The following is a 25819-nucleotide window of genomic DNA, read 5'->3' as shown; positions in this document are numbered from 1 at the left end:
TCTCTGTCAAATTTCAGCTCATTTGATTGTAATACCAGGGTACAGGGGCCAAAATATACAGTTTTGGTCTAAAATTGACCAAAAAATCTCAATAAAATCATTTTAGAGGCAGATATGAAAAAACTGAGAAAAAAGCATCAAGGTATTGGCCCATTCTACCCCTGTGCCAAATTTCAGGTCATTCGGTCCAGGAACGGCGGAGATGAATCACTTTGAAGATTTGACAGGAGAAAGAAGAAAGAAACATTACGAATACAATATATTTCACCATACTATGTATGGCTGAAATATAATTAATAAATTTTTACCCAAGCTCGATGTTGTCTCTGCGATTTTGCTTTATATTTTGATTTTACTTGGAAGACTGGTCTATATACTCTATGTAGGCGTAGGATGTCTTGCATTGTTCCTTACCTCTACAGAAAGTGTTGAAGATCATATGACAGCAAATGAAGGTAAGTGTATGTTGTCTCAAGGCTTTTCCCATTAAGGCAGTTATCATGATACTCTGATCATATCACTTCTTTTGGTACATGTAAATGTGAAAGACACATTTCATCATCGATCATCATAACTCAGTGTCCCATTGTTGTATTTGTTTAGCAAATAATACAGGGGACACTTTTCAAACCACACCTTTATTCTGAGAAATATGTAGTGCACGCATGAAAAAATGTACATGCTACATGATTCTACATTAAAACTGTTCAACGGCGTTAGCACAAAGTAAAATCAGCCTGGAGATATGGGATCCCCATTTGTGATTTCTGTCAACCTCAACTTTTCCAGGAGATGCTTTAGTATTCATAGTTCACAGTCGAGTTTATTGACTTGTTACAGTCTTGATCTTTCACTCATAAGCACTTTTTTCAATGGGGATTTAGCTGATGATAACAAGGAGTCTTCCTCTGTCAATACTGTCCCATCTGATGTTATTGCAGATGGCACTAGTGTGTTTGAAATATCTCTGGCAAGTAACGATGGCAAGTATTGATGTAGTACAGGTAAAAACAAACCATCACCAGATGTCTTAAAAACAAATTAATGGTAGATATGAGAATAAGTCAACTTCACTTTTGGGAAGAAAACAGCCTTTGGAACATTATGCATTACTCATATGTATGGTAACGTTAACGTATTAGATGAACATTGTAAATCGAGATCGTATACAATCACAAAGTCATTAATTACAATAACAAACACAGCAATGAGAACAACAAACAGATATTAAACAACTTAACCTACATTAACAGAATTTGTCTATCATCGAAACCACCAAACATTAGAATAATTATATAGATAATCATAGTCCGTATCTGCATATAACTATCCTTCAGCGTAACACGCCAGCCTCCGTATCTGTATAGCTAGTATAACTACCCTTCAGCGTGGCACACCAATTTCTGCATCTGTATCCGTATAGGCGGAAAAAAACTTTTTGTAACAAACCAACTTCTGTATTTGTATAGCCAGTGTAACTACCCGTCAGTGTAGCGTACCAGCTTATGTATCTTTATCTTGTATCTGCATCTGTATAGCCAGTATTACCACAGATTTGGCTGCAAGCATTGCTTGACAATGGGGTAAACTAGTTACAATGAGTTCCACTCTAAGATTAACATAGGCCTAGGAAAAAAATTCAAACCTCAAACAATTATCAACTGTAGTATATTATAATAACATTGTAATGTAGATATTATAATAAGGTAGTGCCTATTCCTGTGACAGTTATAGAAGATAGATATTAAACAACCACAGCATCAGGCACTAGTAGATTTCAATTTTCATACAAATTGACATTTTGATGTTCCCCTTCTTTAGGTTACACAGTCTTTTAGGTTACACTCTACTCGACTTAGTTGTACTTTATTCAAACCCCTGCTACGTATACATCACCGCAATTGATTACAAACCACCAGCATTGATTACAAATCATCAGCATTGATTACAAATCACCAGCATTGATTACAAATCACCAGCATTGATTACAAATCACCACCATTGATTACAAACCACCAGCATTGATTACAAACCACTAACATTGATTACAAACCACCAGTATTGATTACAAATCACCACAATTGATTACAAACCAGCGTTACATTCACTTAAAAAAAAAGATTCTTCCATTATCAATGCAAAGGCATTTGAAACATACACAGCCACTGACCATATGATGGAAGATACAATTGTTGTTGCTTAATCAGTTCATCTCAATTCCAACTACATTTAACAACAAAATCATCCATACTTCTAATAACTTTTGACATTTTTGCAATTTTGTCATGCGACAAGTTATAGACTTTGATGAGCATAATATAATCGCTAAATAAAGTCAGTGGAGCTTCATGGTTCAGGGGTATACATGGTCTGTTCAGAATTATTTATTCATCTTGTTAGAGTTCAAAGTTATGACTCCAACGTTCACATGCGCATGGAATCCCTTTATTTATGATCACAGCCTCTGGATGTTTGTTGTTTGTTGTGGAAAAGATTTATCTTGGTCCCATCCTTTTCGGTATAAACAATAAAATTCAATAGGCATATGAATGATTTTGTTGTTAAATGATTTTGGATTCCTGGCTGCATTCAATTTATTTGGAAGCCTTATCATCAGGCGGGGGATTGTCCTTCCGCCACTGATTGTATCCATAGAGCCCCATAAGAAGCTGCATGGAATAATCCAGCGACGTTTGAACGTCTTTTTCGAACGGATCCCGGTATAGGATGTTTCTGAACCAGTGAGGCGTTTGCGTCACGGTTGTCTCCGTCTGCTTCGGATCTGAGGCCGCACAAGAAGACTCGAGCCAACCAAGGTAGGGACGGCCCTCTGAATAAATAAAAAGAGGTTTTAACAACAAATACATTGTTATGTTTACCTTCACGGAAGGTAGCCTTTTTGTGCTCCTCTTGTTCAAACAAGGAAGGTCAATGACCTGGACAAGGACGGCTTTCGCCCTGGTTACTGGTAGAGTAGCAAACACCCTGTGGTGATCGATTAAATTATGTAGCGAGTGTCAGCTGGACAGAGCTAGAGGGGCTGATCGCCATACGGTGTTTGCGTAAAACTAATATAAGCAGGCCAGGAGTAGCGTTTTAGCGTAGACTATGTGAATGTACATATTATGTCATACCTGTGACGCGAAAACGTTTGATACGGGTGTTCCGGACCGTCTGATAACTTCCGTATCACACAGGTACGAAAGGTGTATCACACAGACTTTCTTTGAGGAAATCGAATCATTTCGAGCGGGCCGATTGCGGCACGGTTGGCAATTCGAATACCTGATTCGGACGATGGAACATTGCTGTTGTAACACTTTTTGTTCGAGGGCACCAAATTTGTTCAATTTCTGGCGCATTTTGCATCAAAACATGGCTTTTCTCAGGTGGGTATGACATAGATAAAATACAACACGGTGTATTCCGCATCACCCTCGGTCCTAGTCCTCCTGCGGGTCGGATCACCCTCCGGCCTTCCGGCGATCCGACCGGCGGTCGGGCTGATACCTCGGGTGATACGGAATACACCATGTTGTATTCTATATTTATGCAAATGTTACTTTATACTTATAGAATGAGTTCTATCGCAGGATCAAACTAATCCAAATCAATGCATTGGTCATTTTGTTGTTCATAATAACCCCAATTGTTACATGGTTTAACCACCAGAGGGCCAAAATCACTTTAGAATGAGAGGCCCAAACTAATGTAACTTCTTTCAGAGCACAAGAACATTTTAAAACCATAAAAATAATCGCAATCCATCTTAAGGTTCTTCACAAAAGTTTACTTGAAAAATGAAAATAAAACACCTTCTGAAGTACCATAACCACGTTACAAATCTCATCGCAACCCATCCACAGCTTCCTAAGATATTCGCCGAACACACAAACATCCACAAAACAAACAAGCCTTCTGATCACAGCAAATTAACATCCGCCATAAACCTACCCACCACATAAAAATCAACACTACAGCAAATCCAGATGCAAAAATATAACACAAAATGTGTTGCTGCAGTACCAAGGTCAACCAACAGGTGGAGCAAAATCCACCTCCACCATCACCATCCCCACACCTACCCACCCACCGAAAACCATGGCAAAACTTACAGCGGTTCTTGAGATATCCCCCACATAAGCTCCAGACTGAAAACAATATGGCAACAATTTGTATGGAATTAAAAAAGACCATACAGGTATACAGCAACAGACAAGAGTTCGTAGACCTCAGACCTGCATGGAATTTATTAGGTGTCTGTAGACCTATTGTGTATTTTTTCCCTTTCGTCTGTGGTACATGGTTGGAAAAGTGAGCTTTTTACCGTGTTTGTGCACCATGCAAAAGTCTGAAATTCCATTTTCGGAATTTGTAAGTTAGGACATGGATAAACATTACTTATTTTGGATTTCTTAAGTATGTAACCAACCACAGTACCTTGAAGTTGTTGAGACGACTTTTGCTACTTTTTTGTCTCAGATGGGTCGTGTAGTTATTCTGTCACATGTTATATTCAGTACTGATATCTTCCTATTTTAACGTAGTAAACGTACTGACCTAATGTAGCTGCCAAATCTCCTTGGTGTGTGTTCTTCCAATGATATTCATTAAAGATTCATTTCTGGAGTATCACTTGACACTTAAAGGTTATTTGCATAATTTGACCAATTTCATTTTTACAGTAGTTCCATAGACAATATGAATAGTGGTAGCCCCCATCCAGCAGCAACAGTTAGTCCCCATGGTGGTATGATATTTTTATTCAGTCCGTCCAATTAAAACTTTAATCTATTGTAGTATCTAAGCCAAATTTAACAGTAGAATTTACTATTCAAATTGTGCTTGTCAATCCCATTTGGCAAGGTGCTGGCAATGAAAACTTTAAAAAGTTCAGAAAGATGTTGTAGTCAGAATGAACACCCAGCAAACATCCCCCAAAATCAATGAGCAGTTGCTTAGAGGGGGAAATCAATTTCATCATATTTTTGCAGTGACAAAATGCAACAAACGATACCAAATTTAAAACAGAACAAAGCCTGTACCACTTAATCCTGCCCATACTATAGATTAAGCAGGTTCCAAAACCAAGTGAATATGACTGGCCCTGAACTACAAATTACCTGCAAACAGTATGGAAAAAGGCATCCCTAAAGAAACAACATGAAACACATGAAATTCATACACATACCTTTCTCTTACACTCACGCTCTATTCTCCTCCACTTTAGAAAGTTGTATCTTCTTCTGTTTAACCATGATTGCCAAATAGGGTAAATGAACTTGTACCAAAACTTTAAACTCAGTACTGTATACAGAAAACTCAAATTGTACCTAACCAATACAGCAACAGATACTACTCTATCATCTGGCAGGAGACTCTGTTGCCACTAAAACAGGTAATACAAAGTGACCTGATACATTGAAAGTGGCACAGGTCACTGCAAAACAGGTAATGGTCCCACAAGTAAACTAAGACCTATCACTCAGCACAGACCCAACCATCAGCTGTATTCACAACCAAGCAGATATTGGTGGGGACGCCCCAACCACACAAAAACAGGGTCAACCTACAGTATCAAGTTCAAGCACTAGGAGGCCCAAACTCAAACCTGACCATCAGGACACAAGCACCTAATCATGTACTAAATAGCAGCACAATCGCACGTTGCGTTCTGAAGATACAGCGCATGCGACGTGCTCGCACTAAAGGAAGGCACCCTCCAGTGTCAATTTCAAACACCAGGAGGGGCAAAATCAAAATTGAGAATTAGGCAACCACCACCAACACATGTGGCAAATATCATTGCACCCACTCATCCGTTCATAAGATACAACGCCGAAAAAAACCCATCCGGACACAAAATTCGACCTGCCGTGTCAAGTTCAAACGCAAGGAGGCCCAAAATCAAATGCCAAGGACAGAAAACAATCACCCACAAATGCACCAAAATCGTTGTAATTGCTATCGTTCAGGACATACAGCGCCAAAAATGCTCCCAAAACATGAAAGAATGCAACCTGCAATGTCAAGTTCCAACACGAGGAGGCCCCAAATCAAACCTGAATGCCAGGCCACCACCCCCAACCCATGTACCAAAAATTGCATGTACCCCCAACCCATGTACCGTTCTCAAGATACAGCGCAAAAAAGCCCCTTCCACACATTCCCACGCTACTGAAAACATGCAGGTAACATGCAGGTAACTAGGAGCTAACTGTCCTAAGTACTCTGGTACACCAAGCTTCACGGCGAAGCAGAGCCTCCCTCGGGCACGCGTTATGACGTTATCCTTTGTCAACACACGAGTGATTTGGCGCGAGGACTGAGTACTTAGTAACATTATCCTCTGCCGGATACAGACGGGCGAAACCACCCCTGTCCGTTGTGCAACGACGGGGGTGTATGTACAAATCACAAGTGAGCGGCACAAATGAGCTCAAAAATAGACCAAAATAGGCTCAACAAGACTGGCAATAAAAATGTATTATTGCCATGACGACGATTGAGGGTACAACAATACAGCTCAAATCAGAAATAGACTGGAACTTCCCTGTCGCACTATCCCTGGCACAATATACTAGCCCACCTGTAACATAAACCTACAGCCAGCAGAAATGTACTATCCCCGGTACAGCACAATGGTCTGCCAGTGACCTAAACCTACAGCTGAGCACTACAGAAGTATTTCCTGTCTGCCTGTGGCGTATGGCTTGAACAAGCCCTGGCACAATATACTAGCCCACCTGTAACATAAACCTACAGCCAGCAGAAATGTACTATCCCTGGCACAGCACAATGGTCTGCCAGTGTGACCTACATTTCTCCATTGCATACCAGAGATACATCTGGAACAGATTTGGGGGGTGGGGGGCTTGCATACCCAGCATACTGCATTCCTGTGGAAAAATTCCTGTGCAATTCCTAGAATTTTTGGCACACTGAATGCAATATATACCACTTGACGACTCCCCTGAGGCGTCGTCAAAAATAGTTCAAAATGCTACGGATGACAGAAAACAAAGTGTACTCCCGTTACGAGGAAAGACTAGACTATCCTCCACAGCCTCAGGACAAAGTGGGAGGGTGGGAGGCCTCGCTTGAAGGGTCCTAGAAGTGGATTTCAAAGCGGTAACGTAATATCTTTGTTTTCGAACACGTGCGGGCGATACAATGCCCCGTCCGTCGAGTGCAGACGGGGGTGTGGATACAAAAACACACAGTAAATAAATTCAAATACAATCCAAAATTTCAGATATAAAGGAGACAAACCTGTATTCCCAAAGTTCCCTGCGAAAGGATAAGACTGTCTTCCACCGGGCGAATGAAGAATAAACCTCGAAAGGTCTAAAGTAATCCAAAGTCCACCCAGGTGGAGGCAACGTGATTCTACACGGAACCGGGCCCGAGGGAGCTGCCCGGTGCCAGAAAAACGCTCGTAGAATTGCCAAAACTCATCAAAAATCAGTACCAGCCCAAAAATTATATCAGAATGATCATGAGAAATTCAGAAAACATACAATGCCAAAACCAGACCTCAAATCCTCCTTGGAACAGCCATAATGGCTTGGATAAGGGACTCGACGCGCAGCACAGACACGTCCTATCGATGCGCCCCCTAGCGATAAGAACCAAATAATATGTTACGATGCTAATACGAAAGCTAGTGTCATTCAATCATAACCACGCCGTTGTCTGCTGTAACGTTAGGTGCGTCATACCAGCATATAAGTTTAGGGTCGCATAACGTGTTGCGACTGTGGAAAAAATACTACACAATTTTCGTTTGTGAAATAAATGTTTTCTTTCTTGAAGAATGATAGCACATTCTTTGTTAATGTGTGAATCACTAGCAAGTTGTGTGCGTGCCATGTTGATTTGATTATATGAATGACGTCCCCGTAGGCATCAATTTTCGGCCGTTTCCAAAATAAATAAACAAAAGGTACAACGTAGTCGAAGGTATTCTACTATTTTCTCAGTTATGCAAATGCTGCACTGAATTGCATATTTTCTTTGTGTTTACGTTATTATGAACTTACAAATATTAAGTGTCCCGTGTCACTAAGGCATTGTGGGAAGGATCAGTTATAACACAGCCCCACATGGCATTATTCTGGTGTCGCGCCTTGGAGACAGAAGGTCACACCATAACTGCTCCTGCCTTGTAGTGAGTTTTACGCGCGGATGTCACCTCGGTTAGCTGGGGTTAGAAGAGTAGAGCCACAGGTACGCATCCTTCTACGGATGGAACGTCGAGCGGCTGTATTGATAAGTTTCTTGGTTTCGTCTTTCCGCTGTTTTGAGGGTCAAGATGAGATGTTCCTGTCACTGGGACCCAGATGGCCGGTTTTCCTCCTCCATACATCCCACTGCAAGGACCAGGAAGTTGGGTTTCTTGATGAGACATTTTTCCTATGTCCTGTGAGGTACAGTAACTTACCGATTCCAATTTTGATCTGTGGACATACATAGTGGATTACGGAGCAAGGAGTAATACTAAAGGCTCTAATACTGCCAGAGATTGTGATCTGAGTCGTGTCAGAGTTGAAGATTTTCAACTGTTCTGTTGTTTCCCACATTACCTGCCTGTTGTTGACATGCATTGCATTACCATTGTCTCCTGTGTACAACAATGTTTGCCTGCTAATAAGGAATACTTTTGTAGCAAGGTTTTTAAGTTTGGCGCACAGAAGGTTTAAGGCCAACATGGGGGGGCCTTGTTGCAAAGATGTGTGTATCTGGCTCTTATCTCAGATTGGAAGAGCACATATGTGGCACGTCAGGGGTGCCAGGGGTTATTCGTTTATGGTAAGTGAGGGACAAGCAGGGCATTCAGCTCAGAGTGTGCATTTTCCTATTGTGCTCAGAGAGGGAAACGTTTGTATACGTTTGTGTGATAATAGGAAAGGAGGCCATCTGATCACTTCTATGGTAAAAAAAAAAGGAGTTGTTGTATGTGTTCCCTCAGATTTGCTATCGGTCGATTACAGTCGGCTACAGTTTGATCCATCTGTGATCCGTCGGTGAGGATTGAGTTTTGTGCCGTGATTGATAATGAGCCGTGTTTACATGTCATGTGCCAGGACCATTTTGGTGTGAGTGGTCCCAACCAAAGAGGAATAAAGAGTTTCGGTAAAATCCTACCGGGGAAAGTTTGCGCTCCCGAACTGAAAGTGAATGTTTTTGCCTGGTATGAGCTTGGTGCTCCCCGAACAAACGTGAATGTTTAAAATACCGGGTATGAGCTTAATTGGTGCTCCTCGAACACTTTGAATGTGAATGTGTAAACTTACCGGGTATGAGCTTAACTGGTGCTCCTCGAACACTTTGAATGTGAATGTGTAAACTTACCGGGTATGAGCTTAATTGGTGCTCCTCGAACACTTTGAATGTGAATGTGTAAACTTACCGGGTATGAGCTTAATTGGTGCTCCCCGAACGCTTTGAATGTGAATTTGTAAACTTACCGGGTATGAGCTTAATTGGTGCTCCTCGAACACTTTGAATGTGAATGTGTAAACTTACCGGGTATGAGCTTAAATTGGTGCTCCCCGAACGATTTGAATGTGAATGTGTAAACTTACCGGGTATGAGCTTAATTGGTGCTCCTCGAACACTTTGAATGTGAATGTGTAAACTTACCGGGTATGAGCTTAATTGGTGCTCCTCGAACACTTTGAATGTGAATGTGTAAACTTACCGGGTATGAGCTTAACTGGTGCTCCTCGAACACTTTGAATGTGAATGTGTAAACTTACCGGGTATGAGCTTAATTGGTGCTCCCCGAACGCTTTGAATGTGAATGTGTAAACTTACCGGGTATGAGCTTAATTGGTGCTCCTCGAACACTTTGAATGTGAATGTGTAAACTTACCGGGTATGAGCTTAATTGGTGCTCCCCGAACGCTTTGAATGTGAATTTGTAAACTTACCGGGTATGAGCTTAATTGGTGCTCCCCGAACACTTTGAATGTGAATGTGTAAACTTACCGGGTATGAGCTTAAATTGGTGCTCCCCGAACGCTTTGAATGTGAATGTGTAAACTTACCGGGTATGAGCTTAATTGGTGCTCCTCGAACACTTTGAATGTGAAATTGAAAACTTACCGGGTATGAGCTTAATTGGTGCTCCCCGAACGCTTTGAATGTGAATTTGTAAACTTACCGGGTATGAGCTTGATTGGTGCTTCCCGAACACTTTGAATGTGAATTTGTAAACTTACCGGGTATGAGCTTAATTGGTGCTTCCCGAACACTTTGAATGTGAATTTGTAAACTTACCGGGTATGAGCTTAATTGGTGCTCCCCGAACGCTTTGAATGTGAATTTGTAAACTTACCGGGTATGAGCTTGATTGGTGCTCCTCGAACACTTTGAAGGTGAATTTGTAAACTTACCGGGTATGGGCTCGGTGCCCCCCGAACACAAGTGAAGGTTTAAACTTACCGGGTTACGGGCTTGGTGCCCCCCGAACAATCGTGAATTTTTAAACTGACCGAGTGGGAGTTTGGACTCCCTGTCCAAAAGTGAATGAAAACTTGGTTTAAACGTGCCAGGTGGAAGCCGGGCGGCAAGCAGTGGACGACAGATCTGTTTCAGGTTTGCTTACAAACTTCCTGGCAGGACGTTCAAGTCCTCCGAGAAACTTGATCAATAACTTGGATTCACGAGTGGACTAGTATTGTTTGTGTTTTCCGGAGATGTAACCCCGGCCAAGGTGAAGAATGAAACAATGCGGTAGGGAGTCGGGACATGTAGGTGTTCTCATCGGTTTAAAAATTTGCAAATGGTCGGGCAGAGGTTGTCACCCAAATACAGATTCGTGGACGCACATTTAGTTTATGACACATCACTCAAGCTGTGTTTTCACAAACAGTACTGCTGAAATAAGAGAGAAAGAAAGAAAGAAAGAAAAAAAGGAGACTTGACAGGAGGCCCGAGCGAAAAGTATGACCGCCATTGAATTCTCAGAGGGAAAATACATGGTATGCTAGCGTCTGCAACCCAGAAGATATCATATTGCAAACGGACGGGCAAAATACCCGGGAAAGCGTACGGACTCAATTGACCGTAGACTTGCGGATGGAGATATACTAGTATCGAGTACTAGGAACATGTGTGACGGGCAAAGACGCTCGCCGGAGAGTGCAAACATTTGATCTCGCATGACAGACAGAAGGTAACATTGTAACAGACACTAACACACCGTTGTGTTATTTAGGTAATGTTCATGTCTTCCTACCCCTAACCTCTTCCTCGCCTCTCGCTGGTTCGTTCCGACTACTGAGTTCGGCCAGAGTGAGGTGGGGTCCATGAATGTATGCCTGAGTAGTAGTGTACAAGTGTTCTGACATGTTATGTGGCGCATATTTTCAATGTGTTAACAAATAGATCAACCATCTGGAAGAAATGCTAACAAACCCCTGTAGAGACGAGATTAAAGACAGAAAGACAGTGCGAAGGGCTGATGAATCTGTGAGACAGCAGCATAATTGATCAAACTGTCAGGACATCTTTATTTGACAATGTGTCAGCAGCACATATGACAAATGAAGAGACAAACAATAGGCAAGACAAGACAGGACCCCCCACCCCCACGGTGATTTTGTGTTTTCAATAATGTTACATGTGGCACTTAGCTGGGCAGATTTGCTGCATGTGTGGACGACGATACCTTGTCATAGATAACGATGATGAACAGTCGAGCTGTTGCATCCGGAATGAGCAGAGGCTCCGAAATGACAATCTTGGGCTAACCAAAGTATTCGGGCCGGGTAATGTTAGGTCCCTATACATGTGTATACCTGGAATGATGATATGTGTGGGTTTCCGTAGACTTGATTGAATGTAAGACTAGCAGACTAGTGTCCCGGCTGGGCAGAGGTGACCACGGACCAGAAATAAACTTCTGGGAAGGATTTTTATTTCGGAGAACGTGACGCTAAATGGGTAAACGAGCACAACGTATATCTACGGCGAATGCCATTCGAAGGCAGAGGGAGAAAACTGCCCAAACTATACATAAGGTATATATATATATATATATATATATAGGACTGGTAAATGTACCAACTATCAAACATTGAAGAGAGAGGGAGAAAAAAAAGGTGTAATAGACTTCCATCCTCAAGTATAGGTCTGAGCGTAAACAAGGCTGGCAGCTAGTCGCATATGAAAAGGCAATGTGTAACACGCCGATTCAAGGTTATAAAACCGGCTGTATCAGCGCACCTCGAGCTCGGACCTATAGACATTGGTACATTACGCGCAAGGGTCAAACACCAGATACCAAAGCTCTGACGTTTCGGCAAGGTCCCCACATCGTTCGGGAACATATTCATTACAGGGCCCTCCTTCCCATGGCCATGATCGGCCAGGTGTTGGGATGGGTTCTCCCACAGGGGTGGTAAATCTAACAATTTGGTGGAAATTCTTGCAGAAAGGCAATGACAGGAGTTGAGGGAGATATAAAAACGGTGAGAAATACCCGCCTCGAGTCGAGAGACAGTGAGAATCACTTTTCTGGGAAGAGACTTCACTTATCACCCGTACAATATTCTACAAAAGGCTAGGATGGGAAAAACCTCAAACCCATTGACTCATTGGTCAACTTTTTCATTGGGGGAACAAGAGGAGTACACATTATAGACCGACACACTTGGCCGGTAGGGGGCTGTTCGGGAGTCCTATTAAATGTTGGCGGAGAGCGGTGTCTGTTCAAGCAATGAGAGCATTTCGGTTTAGACTGGTTTCCTGATGTTGAAGAAAAATACGAAGTATAATTATTCACGGCAGTGGGCCGCGGCGAGAGATGTCATTCCTATATCACCGCATTGATAGAAAACACAAGACAAAGAATAAAAACACATCTGGGACACACCGGCATAGGCCACCATAAAACACACGACTCGATAGCACAACAGGCATGCCAAGAGGGAAGCAAGGCAATAAGATTTTCCTACTTCCTCATTGATGGGGGCTACAACCGGTGTCATGTTGACAGAAGCGCCGAAGTGATTCCACCAGCAAGGCGCACGCGAGGTACGGTGCTGTGGTTGGTGTATGAGTCGGAACTGGTCAGGGAATGGTTGGTGCAATTACAGTAGATTAGCCCTGAATCTCACCGTTCATGAAACTCATGTTGAGCAGAGTGGTGGAACAAGCAAACACAAACTTCGAGCACACAGACGCCTCGTACTTGATCATTAGTGGAGGTATAGGCGGGAAAACGGGCGGTATTTAGTGGTCGGTCCCGTATATCAGCCCTTCCAAGCCTCACAGCGGCACAAAGAGAAAAAACAGGGTCGGAATATTTTCATTAGAGATAAGAGTTTTATATCAAGAGCAGAGCAAGGTATGGAGGAAGAACAGACAGCTGCCGTAAGTCACGTGACGGAGCTGTCTACCGGAATCAATTTGACTGGTCGTAGATGTGTGGTACGCCTTACTTTGTGAACACACACACACAAAAAAACGGGCCTTCAGTCAAAGACGGACCGGTCATTTCTTTTCAAACACAGCCAAAATAGCCACAATTGCTCTTTCTAAAATCTATGTCGTAGGAAAGAAGCTGATTGACGGTTGTCAGACTCTGAGGGAATAGAACTTGCAAGCAAGGGTTGATAAGCAGGTCAGGTGTAGTGGTATCTCGGCCGGCAACTTGGAGTTCACGTCACGTAGTGAAGGAGCCGACCGAATATGTCGTCTTTGTGACACCAGCATGGTCTTTGTGACAAAACTGGCATGGACATGCCAGCAAGTGTACTACAGAGATGTTGAAAGAGATAAGAAGAAAGGAGGGACATGCTAGTCCATTATGATCTTCCACTGCGAGTGTAGATCTCCACCAAACAGGAAATACATCACTAGAAGTGGCTTACGAGGCACGTGCCCAACGAACACAGAGTACAAAGGGCCGAAAACAAATCTAGATGAGCCACAACGGGTGGAACAGTCTAACCCCCATGATCGAGAGAGACCGGACCCACGTTTGATATCACCTACAGCCGGACAGAACCTGGCTGACACACATGACGGATGGACAACATCCCGGCCAGCAAGGGTGTGGAATACGTGTTGAAACAAGACAGGACACAGAAACAAGACAGGACACGAGGTTTCATATAACAGCAGATGTAAAGAACACATCGGGTAATAACACATATAAGAATATCTGGGGGGTACGACATGGGGGCACCAGTTGGCACATATGGAGAAGAAACAACCCAATGTGTAAGTACGCGTACATGGACATTCGTGTTATGCTGAGATCCACGATCAGCGAGATTCGAGGGAGAAAAGTAAATCAGCGAGAGGCGAGGGAGAGAAGTACAAAGGGGTAGGAAGACAGTAGCAGTGAAAAGGGTTAGGAAGACAGTAGAAGTGAAAAGGGTTAGGAAGACAGATAGATAGAAGAGGAAGAGTAATACAGTAGAAGCCAATGAATTGCACACCCCATCTGCCAGTGTATTTCGGGCAGTTATCTGGGGCGGGGCAACAAGGTCAAGTTTTTCAGCTGGACCGTATACGTACCGGTTTGGGATCCCGTAACAGAAGTGTCCCGTAAGTAATTCGTGGTGCAATTAACTGGCTTCTACTGTATTGTGAGTATTGGAAGAAGGGGTATAGAGAATGACATTTAGGAGCGTCTGATAGGGCGATAGGGTGGAGCCCCGGTCATTACCAACCATAACTTATCCTGAACAGAAGGCATTAGTGCTCGGGATTTGGTACTGTCCCGTGTCACTAAGGCATTGTGGGAAGGATCAGTTATAACACAGCCCCACATGGCATTATTCTGGTGTCGCGGGGCAGGGATTGGAGGTGAGCCATAGTGCGAGATGAGGGGTTACATGTAGTCCAGTTGGGGGTCAGAATTGTTAATTGTTAGAAAAAAATAAAATAAAAATTTAAAGAAAGGCCCTTCATTGCCTGGATTTCCAGGTCAATAGTAGGTTAAGTTAACAGAAAAATTAACTGGAAGTTCATTGCGAAGGGGTTTGGGAACAAATTTTCAGTGAACTGGTCCATTGTATTTGTGTGGTGTCCGTTCAAAGCTGGCACGTGAGCATTAATATAACTAAACTAAACCGTTGCCGTTTTGGTCAATTTAGACAAGTCCACGCTACAAGTGATTAGTTTGTATGTCTTCTTATAGAAATCTGAATAGCAACTGGTGTGATATCAGGGTATGAGATAACCAGCTGTGCTATAGGAAGGATTTACCGACAGCGCCTAGCTTCAGATCAAGGGTCAGATTTAGCGATTTGTTGTGCTTAAGAAACTCGTTATGCCTTGTAACCTAGAAAAGAAGAAGAAAAAAGCAGATGACATCCGCGCGTAGCACTTTGCTTCTGTTCCGGCCTCGACCGAAGCCCCTCGGTCATTACCAACCATAACTTATCCTGAACAGAAGGCATTAGTGCTCGGGATTTGGTACTATCGATTCCGCCATTTACCACTATGGCCTTATGGCACTTTCCCATCAGATTGGCTCGGCATTTGCATAATTAGCATCTTGGACATGACATGTTCCTGAATTTTGAGTGGCAGATGACGTCAGAAAAAGTGGTATAAGTTCTGGTACCTAGAATTAGAACTGCAGGGGTCGTTTTGTTAAAATTTTCCAAACATTATGACCAAAAAAAGTAAATTTAGCTACTGGTGAAAATGAACAAAAAATTGAAAAAAAAACGAGGGTATTGGCCCACTCTACCATTATGCCAAATTTCAAGTCATTCGGTCAAGAAACGACGGAGATTAATTAATTTGAATATTTGACAGGAGAAAGAATGAAAGAAAGAAGAAACATTATACTCCTGTCACATTATCCACGATCTTCGGGCGTATCGATGGAAGATCGGTCATATTTAAGATCGACAGAGGGTTGCGCGTATTTTTCACCTTCAAACCGTCCCTGTCACATGTAAGCCATACTTTGTACCTTGTACAATTGTTGTGCAATGAAAGTTATTATTATAAGCGAGGTTCGGGGGATTGCCGCAGAATCGTCGTCCGATCGATTTTCGCCAAATGTGACAGCGGTATTACGAATACAATATATTTCGCCATACCTGTAGTATGGCTGAAATACAAATACAGACGCCACCATTGTTACAAATGACAAGAATTTCATACTTGTCATTTGTGTAACTTAGTTAAAGGTGAAGATCGCTATGCAAATATGTAAGCGTTTTGAATACATCTGTGTAAAATTTACAAAGCTCTAAATATTTTATAGATTTATATCTGGTTCATTTGACGAACTGCGAATCTTAATTAACAGCCGTCAAATACCAGGCCTTTCAAGTGTCAACCAAACCTGTTGCGTCGGCATACCTGGTAGGAGTTTGTGGTTCTTTACATCTGGGTGTGTCCAAGTTTCCTCCAGTGTGAGGCCGGGATCATTCCCCCACTGCAGACACATAGGCACCAGTTTGCGATAGGGATCGTCTCCGGGCTGGTCCTTGTGGTACATGAAAGTTCCGAACACCCACCCTAATGAAATGATAATCATAAAATGAGTTCATTATATATCGCATACTAAATGCTTACTTCATTTGTATTTTTTGTTGAGGTGCGAACACCCAAATATGATAATGATTGTCTTTCGTGAAGGTTTGGCAAAACCAGGAGCTGAACACATCCAGTCAAACTCCACGCGCATCAAGCAGGCTTCGAAGTCCAATAATTCGAACATACTCTGCTCCAGCCGCCAAGGGGGTGTTAACGCCCGGAATCATAGAACGGACTACTTTCTCTCGCGGAAGGAAAATAAAATTCCATAGAACTCTCGACGTGGCTTGGCGGCTGGCTCATGCCAAGTCCGGCGCGGTCGAAATTCGAATACCTGATTCGGACGTTGGAACATTGCTGTTGTAACAATTTCGTTCGAAGGCACCAAATTTTCTCAACTTCTGGCGCATTTCGCATCGAAACATGTGAGCTCATAGACCTTATCGCAGATAGAACGCGCGCAAAGGATGCCGGGACAGTCTGTGGTCAATCGATGTTCTAGTATATAGAGCGCTGCATTGCGCGACGGTTGTTGTATCCAACTTTCGTCAGTATCTAACTTTCGTAATATGCCGAATCCTGGATATCCAGGAATCGTCCTGAGCAGAAGGACGATTCCTGGATATCCAGAAATCGTCGCAAACAGGACGTTTCCTGGATAGACGACGATGTTTATCCAGAACGTGTACGTGGGGGTGGAGCTTCCTGTTTTCGAGGGAGGAGACTATGCGGAGGGCGGGGGCATGTTGTTTTCGTCAGAAAGCCGCCATCTTTGTATCTCCCCGCAAGAAGATCGTGTAGTTTATTCTGTTGATCCTGGTGTTACAGAACTTAAACGAATGTTGATAATGATACTTTGATATTTACATATTACTTACGTATCAGGCCACGACTATATTATGTGTTGTGTGTTTGAAGTTGTTTTTCGCGTAGCGTCACATTCTATTTACGTGTTAGTAGCATTCAGATGACGTCCTATCATGGGGAGGGCAGCGGTCACTTCCGGGTTTTAATCTCTCGCAACTTGAGTCTGTCGAGGTCTCACGAGGTCGACCCATATATGGAAACATGGGCGTGCATAATAATGTTTTCTGTACTGTCAATCACCATGATTGACGGCACCGGAAGTACGAATCCTGGATATCTAGTTTTCGTAAGGTTTTTGGACGATTCCTGGAGCCGCCGAAAAGTAGATGCGACAACGGTCTTGTAGCGCGTGTGTTGGTGTAACTTTAGGGCAAGGATGACGCATCACGCACGCGTGCCGCGACGCAAGTGACAACACCTGGCAGTTAACAATAAAACAGATTTGATATTGGACGCAGTGGCATTATGAATTTGATTAAGCTCACAGATGGAAGGAAGAAGGGTATGCTAATTACGTAATATAATCCGCCATACTTCAACACATGGACACCATTCTTCAAACTTCATTCTGCAACGGCCTGAGTCGGACTGACACCTTTACTTGCTTGAAATTTGCACGTTATGTGATTTCAAAATGTCGATTATATGCAGACTGCAAAAAAAAAAGTGCGATAGGGCGAAAAAAAACAAGATGCTGAAAAAAACAAGATGGCTACATTTTCAAGAATAGGCACCATAAATTTGTGATGACTGTTGTAAAAATTATTGAAGGCACAAAACATGGTATCAGAGCCAACAAGGCAATCATTCCTGTATTTAAGACAGGTACTGGTGTGGTAAAACTGACACTAGTGTGGTAGACTGGTATCACCAACGAAGTTGGTAACCACATTCATAGCTTCCATATTAATGTCACCTTTACAGCTATCCAATAAGTTCCATTTGTACAACTACAGTCCTGGGTACCTCGCAAGTGTCACTTCTACAAGTACAATTATTAGGCTACAACACGATACATTTGCTCATTTTGGTACTTTATCGTCATGTTGACCATCCCTGCAGAAGAAAAAGTCTTGTTGTTTTTTTCTGAAATCAGGCGAAAATTAATGCGCGCGCTGATGTCATCCATAAAATTAACTTGCTGTGGCCTTACTAAGTGTATCTAAGTATTTTCTCCCCACTTCAATTGTTAGACCCCTAGGTTTTGGATTTGCAAGTGGCTCCAGCTGCGGTCAGTGATTTATAGCTCGCTGTTTTGGCATCACAGTAGATCAACCTTTGTCTATTTGATTGGAAACCTTCTTTTGGTCATTTTAAGTCCGAGGTTAAGACGTGTGTACTCGTTGAGTTTTGTTGGACAGTTTGTGGTCATTTCAGCTGCGCACTTAAAAAAAAAAAAGCAAGCTGGCCATGGCGGAGCGCCATGACGAGCGATGCGGTAGGTGTCTTGGTTTGTTTATGTCGATTAGAAAGAAATTGGTATTTGTCCGATGATCTTAACCATTTACAACGTCTACATACTTCGAAAAAATGTACTGGTATTACAAGACATGTCGGCGGGGACGTTAATGCGGGGCAGTGTCGACTGCTTCTTTGTTAAGGTTCCGGTCCGGAGTTTTTTTTTCACGATTCTGGGCCGATTTGACTGTCTCTGAGAAAAGCACACTAGCGCTTCTCAAATCACCGTTTTTCGTACTCTCCAAGCAGAGGTCGAATCGCGCAGATATAGTAGTAGTCGAAAAAATACACTCGCGCTCTTCCTACCTCTGCCACAGAACGCATAAGGGCGGAGATATCCTTTCAAAATCCGTGTTAGAACTCCGCCCTCCGAAGCATAAAAAGATCGTTAGCCAAATAGTTTTACTACCCCGGATTAACTCGCACCCGGCACATGTTCCGCGGGCCGCGCCAGCACCCGCTGCGATCTCTATTCACTGACAACAATGGCTGACGTCATTCCTTCCCGGTACATTGAAAGTATCATGACGTAACTTCCTACACCCTGAAAATATTTTGCATCAATTACAAATATAAATGACATGTTAATATATGAATTAGTAAATTGTCAATTCAATAGATGAACACGCTAATCTATATCTGAGCATGTGGTAAACTGGGAAAAACGCGAGTGAATTACTTTTACGGCTGCATGCGGTTGTCGCAAAACGGTCAGCAGTGCATGAAGCCCGAGTTTTAGAACGTCAACTATGACTGGACAACTCTCGTTTTTAACTTCTGTTTGACATCTGACCGTACCTACAAGCGATTGTCCAACGTTTCTAGAACATAGGGACACAAATAATAGGTTGTTTTGACGTATCATGACTCGGCCACAACCGATTTTATGGGGTGTTGTTTGCTCCGACTGGCAGACAGGAAACACCCGCGGCGCGCAGGCAGAAACTCCTATCTCCCGTCCAAAACTTAGCACCTAGTTACAAAACGCTCTGAATGTGTCAAGGTGATTAGATTTAATAGCCTTGTACTGTTCCGTTCTGTGGCAGAGGTAGGAAGAGCGCGAGTGTATTTTTTTCGACTACTACTATATCTGCGCGATTCGACCTCTGCTTGGCGTTTTTCGGACAATTCAATGTTTCCGATAGAAAAGGGTGCCTTGTCGCTGACCGACAGACTCATTTGTCATTTTCTGTAGAAATGTTATTTTTGGTAGAAAACATCAAAAATATAAGCTTTTCACCAACAAATTGCTAATTTGGGGCCATTCTCTACAGGCCCCTACACGGTAAAAATGAGTTTTCCTTGGATAATGACTACTATGGCAATAAAGGTCAAGACTTCTTCTGTATACTAAGTAAAAAGGAAGAAAAGTTTTCCGATACGTTTTCCGCGAGCTCCGACGCTCCGCTAAAACACCCAAAACGCACATAGAATGCACCATGAAATCTCCGACACCATAAAACGCTACGAACAACAAGGATTTGGAGAAGTATAAAAGATTAATAAATATACATTGCTAAAGCGATAGCCGGAAAATCGACAGCCAAAACTACCGAGACAACCTCTGATTTGCGTCTTATTCCGAACCAGAACCTTAACCTGTTAGAAACCAATTATGATTGATTGCTCAACTAAGGAGTTTTCATCTTGAATTACTGTACTTGTTGATGTTTAAAATCTTAATAACAATGCCCGATCCAGAAACGCTTCCAAAAGAGCTGTGGGAGAACGACTTAATGAATGCCCAATTGCCCAGTGATGACCAAGTAGAGGTCTATGCCATGGCATGTAAGGACAGCAGGAATTTGGCCCAACATTGTATTTTATGCCTCTTGGTTCTACATGAAATAAGTCGTGAAGCAAAGCTTAATCAGTACAATAATCCATTTCTTTATATTGCTATGATTGTTTTGATTATTCAAACACAACGGAAGACATCTGTTTTTACAAATGTTAAGTAAACTTAACTGACCCTTCTAGAATGTTCTTTAGAACAGGTGTTCGCACCTTCCAGGTGTTCTCACTTGCGTCGTGGCACGTGTGCGTGATGCGTCATTCTTGCCCTAATATAAAGCTACACCAACACTATATGCGATACAAGACCGCGCAAGGCAGCGCTCTATATACTAGAACATCGATTGACCACAAACTGTCCCGGCATCCTTTGCGCGCGTTCTATCTGCGATAAGGTCTATAGGTGGGTATCACATAAATAAAACACAACACGGTGTATTCCGCATGACCCTCTATATACATATACAATAAACATACGTCATAAATATACTCAATATCAATATTTCACATAAATGATATAATCATTTGCATATAAATTGGACACTACCCTCCGCCACCTTGATTCTGGATCACGCCTGTCAATTCTGTACTAAGATCTTGCGAGATACGGAAGGGCGCTGTCAGAGTAATGTGTTACGGTAAAGCTAAGGGCACAACCCGCCGTACGTGTTTTTGTCCGTACGTTTTCTTGGGAGGCCACGTCCGCCACGTTTTTCTGAAACGTTTTTCTGAAAACGTGGGAAAGGATCGACAAGAGCAGGGAGGGAGTACGACAACGCACGTCACTCGCACGGTTGCTTGAGGTATTGAGTATGTGGTCTGCATGCCGTTTGCGTGCATTCTTCGTTGCGCAAGTGGTATACCCTTGTCACGTTATCCACGATCTTCGGGCGTACCGATGGAAGATCGGCCATATCTAAGATCGACCATCGGTCTTGCATATTTTTCGCCAAAAAAACTGTCCCTGCCATATATAAGCGAGGCTCGTGCGATCGTCAGTGAATAAAGGTATGATAATGAACCTCCCATGACATCTTGCACGCGGACAAGGTAACACAAAACGTTCCTCACAAAAAGGCAAGAGATCAATAGACGTTTTTTCTTTTGTTGTCGGAATCTTTTTAACCAATTAATAGAATGCGCGGGCATATTAGAAATAATGACAGTAAATAAATTGTGTTACAAAGTCATCCTATTTACTAGTACTACCACTGGGGTTACAATGACAGAATTACCCTCAAGTTTGGGAAAAGTCAATATCGTCCACAGTAAAAACCTAGATACAAATGACTATAAACTCTACTTGACTTCGCTCTTGTTATTTGCTTGGCAGGGTAATCCCCCAAAGGCTTGACGATATAGTGTGTCCGTTTTCGAATTGGCCAAACCCTTTTCTTCAGTCTGTTTTTTTCAGACCATTCGAATAAGAAAAAAAAAAACGGTTTAGTCCCTGTGTACAACATTTAGTACTGTAGAGGTCCCTACACCTTTTTGTTGGTATTTAGTCCTATCGCCAACCTTCCTGAGAAGTTAGAATTTATACTGAAGGAAACTTATTTTTGGCCACACTTTTTTTTCATTCGCACGCTCGCATCAGTTTTGGTTTCCCAGAGGATGACATCCATGTAATCAAATCAACGTGGTCTTGACAATAAAAGCAAACAAAAAAACAAACAAAGAAGAAAGGGAAACAGAAATCATTTCCCTCTATAATAAGAACAGGAAGATTAGATTTACCGCACTTGGCTCTTGTGTCCTTGACCATAACGTCCACCTGTATCAGCCTTAGTGGGTACGGGTTGGGCCCCCTGTTTTCGGGCTTCAAGACTTCGTCCAGCTTTGTCTGTGCTTCCTCCATGGTCGCATCCTTAGAGATGGGAGGGTATGGTTTGCCGATCGCTGCCAGCCATTCCTTGGAGCCTGCCAGACTCGGTACGTCATCTTCTGTCGCCTCGGTGAACAGGAGTTTGAACGAAACCGTGCCTGGTGGAAATGTGACGTCATCTTTGAGCGCTGGCTCCCATGGCTTCTCCCAGAAGTCGCTGATTGTTTTGGCCCCGAAATCGTTGTAGAAGCTCAGAGCCCAAGTCTGCAGCTAAAAAAAGGGCATACGTGGTACCATGTCAAAAAGCGCCCGTATAGTTTACATTGAAATGACTAAAAACCAGCTACACGGCAATAAAACAAGAACCCAGACTTAAACCATTCATTCAGTAGACTAGGGTCTACACCTGATGAAAAGTGGAGTCAGAATAAAAGTTCCCTTTGGTGTTTTCATCAGGTCAAAGTCAGCCCAAATTCCAAATTTAGGGACATGTGCAAAATTGACCTACGTTCAGGGACTGCTAAGAAAATACTGTAAATGCAGAAACTTTCGCGGTGGTTTAATGCTCGCGGTTTTCGCTGTTGCCCCGAATTTAAAACCACCGCGAACATTTTTCCATGGCAGTAAGAGACTACAGTGCATGTTTCTACCGCGAACTTAAAACCACCGCGAAAAGTCCTTTTTCCAAAATCACCAAAAGTGACCTACTTCTGGTAGCAGCCGCAGATAAGCAGCCGTACGCTAAAAAGACAAGAACCCAAACTTTGCAAGGATTCACACGTTATACCTGTTATAGATTTTAGTCAAAAATATTTTACACTTTGAGACTTACAGTTCATGAAAGTTGGGCAAAAAATAAAGTTTTTTTTGAAGACTGCAAACACGGTCTTGTTTTGAGGCTGCCCATGGACTGAAAACTATATGTACATTGACTTTACACCTATTTTGTACAAAATTGGACATTAGTCTAACAAGACCCTTTTCTATTTTTCGTTTTGATAAAGCATTTGGTAATGATCGGGTCCTAAACATGGCCAATATCCATATTGTTGACATGTTGACAAAAGTCTGTGAAAATGGCTCAAAGCTTGTTTGGGCTGTTGCCATGGCAATAATGAGTTTTGGCCGGAAAGAAAGCTATTTTGAGGGCTTGCGTGGGCCAAGTACTATGACTGTGCAAAATATGAGCCAAATCAATTTTTTGACCCTGAGCACTATTGTTTTGTTAAGGCCCTGGTATTTCCATTACTGAATACTGTACAGGATGTGACTACGGCGCTATATCGCGAACTCAAAACAACTACCGCGAAACTAAATCTACTTGAGATCGTGTGATCATGAGGCGTAATCGGCAAGGTATTTGGCTCAGAATCTATAGATTTCGGGTTTAAATTCTGTCATATATATCACCGATTTTGTGCCATTGGGAAATTCACTTTACACGAACACATTGTCCTCGTCTGTTACGAGCAAATAAGATTTAAAAGCAAACATCCACACGATTTTGAATGCTATTACAATAACTGGTATGTAGTCGTAATGAAACGAATGTCTTACCCATTTCTGGTCCTTCAAACCGAAGTACTGTGGTTCAGTAGGCCTCTCCATGGTCAAGCCGTGAATAGGCTCACGCCCAGAAGGTGGGTAGGCCATCCACGGGGCGTGGTACCAACGATCGGGATGCGTCCCGTTGTTCTCCACACGGAAATCACACTCGGTGTTTCCGTCAAAGCAGTAGTGGAGGACAGTGTCGAGGTAGTCCATCGGGCTCGTCTTGAAGTCGATCTTCATCCAGGGCAGCTTCTTGAAGTCTTCTTTCGGCTCTTCAGCAGGGAAATTAAAACTTGGAACGAACAGATCCCCATGGTAGTTCGCCGGGCGAGTGTTGTAGGCTGGCTTGAAGGCTATTCGAGCTTTATGTTCCCAAAAACTGACGGCCATCACTTGTTTTTATTCTACAAGTCTGCGTGCGTGCCCAGATATGTCCAACAACAAAATGTTTCCTAAGGAACGCACTTGACGGTGCACATCCAAAATCCCTCCGAGTCGGGAATACACGGTAGAAATAGTGCATGGTGACCACAGGGTTTCCAAAGTGGTTTAAGGTCACATTGCTTTTCAAATGTAAAAGGATACACTTCAAGCACTAGCAGGTGGCTGTTAAAAAGTAAGAAGTGGTTATTTTGTCGTAAAGTGATAAGGGGTTCGAAACTTTAATAACAATACATCTGTGTATGCTTCCGCGCTGGTTGTGAGTGATCCCCCTCCCCTCACACACAAACACACATTGTCGTCTGTTACGTTAGGAGTTGCCATGGTGGTTGATACACGCCGTAGCATGGCAACTTTTCAGGGGAGGTCCACAAACGTATAGAATAGCACCCGTGGCATTCAGTAGATACGTGACCAGTGGTCTAGCTGACAAAACTGCATGCTTATTGTTGATTATGTAAAGATTACCTCTGTCAATGCCAAATCAATAGGTTTGCCTATTCATTTCACACAAGAAGTGTTTCATTTCGTATTTTTTAACCCTATGTCGAGATGCTCATTTAAGTAAACGGCAAAGTTGTAAATATGAAATTGGATAAGGTATCCACGCAGCTGGCAGCGTTGGCGGCATTTGGAACTTTGGACAAATTGCTCATCTTTTGAAAGTCAATAAATGATATTTGCAACGAGCTGGAAAACTATGAACACATGTTGTTTGAACGTACTGGACTAAGGAACCTCTGGGGCGGAACAAATATCACTGAGGATAATCAATCAATCAATAATGTATTGTTGGAATGTAACAAATGTAGTATTACTTTGCTGACAATCTCCAAGATGGAAGGATAACGCTAGAAAATTACTACAAGACGATGTATACGATACTTTTGTGTTATTCTGCTCTTTGTACAGAGTTGACATAGAATAAAGTGCCATGCTGCTCATCCTATTCTACTGAGTATTTATTTCAGCTTCCAGGGAAAGGTTGTCTATCACAGTGGACCCTAGGTAAGTAAACTTGGAAACCACTTCTAACTCATAATTGTTGATGGTGACTGCTGGGAGGTGATCAACTCCCTGGCACATCACTTGTGTTTTCTTTATGCTTATAGCTAAGCTGAAGTCCTGACAGACAGCGGAGAAGTTGTCCAACAATGTCTGTAGTTCACAGAGTGAGCTGCCAGTGCAGCATCATATCTGCAAATATAAGATCAGCACTTAACGGATTTTGGTTTGAGCTTTAAGTCTGGACAAGTTGAAAAGTTTCCCATCCGATCTGGTATGGAGATAGACTCCTTCAGCCGAAGAGCCGAAGGCATTTTTCAGCATGACTGCAAAGAAAATGCCAAACAAGGTTGGGCCAAA

At 42.6% G+C, this 25819-nt stretch overlaps 1 protein-coding gene across 1 annotated transcript; it reads right to left on the bottom strand.

Annotated features, from left to right (window-relative positions):
* Positions 1-984: 984 nt before the first annotated feature.
* On the bottom strand, positions 985-24700 carry LOC118414459. The gene is made up of 4 exons (XM_035818513.1): positions 24020-24700; positions 22375-22732; positions 16342-16500; positions 985-2830 (listed from the first exon to the last, which is right to left on the bottom strand). The coding sequence occupies exons 1-4, from the start codon at positions 24401-24403 to the stop codon at positions 2595-2597; spliced, it is 1137 nt and encodes a 378-aa protein (XP_035674406.1). The 5' UTR covers positions 24404-24700; the 3' UTR covers positions 985-2594.
* Between the last annotated feature and the right edge of the window lie 1119 nt (positions 24701-25819).

This window comes from Branchiostoma floridae, chromosome 4 (genome assembly GCF_000003815.2).
Source record: "Branchiostoma floridae strain S238N-H82 chromosome 4, Bfl_VNyyK, whole genome shotgun sequence".
In the NCBI taxonomy this organism is placed as follows: domain Eukaryota; kingdom Metazoa; phylum Chordata; class Leptocardii; order Amphioxiformes; family Branchiostomatidae; genus Branchiostoma; species Branchiostoma floridae.
This window is presented reverse-complemented; position numbering and strand designations above follow the sequence as displayed.

Coding starts and splice junctions, on each gene's coding strand:
- LOC118414459 (XM_035818513.1), bottom strand. CDS start 24,403: ATGGCCGTCAGTTTTTGGGAACATAAAGCTCGAATAGCCTTCAAGCCA. Junction 22,733..24,019: donor GTTTGAAGGACCAGAAATGG/GTAAGACATTCG, acceptor CCCTTTTTTTAG/CTGCAGACTTGGGCTCTGAG. Junction 16,501..22,374: donor GGACACAAGAGCCAAGTGCG/GTAAATCTAATC, acceptor TCATTTCATTAG/GGTGGGTGTTCGGAACTTTC.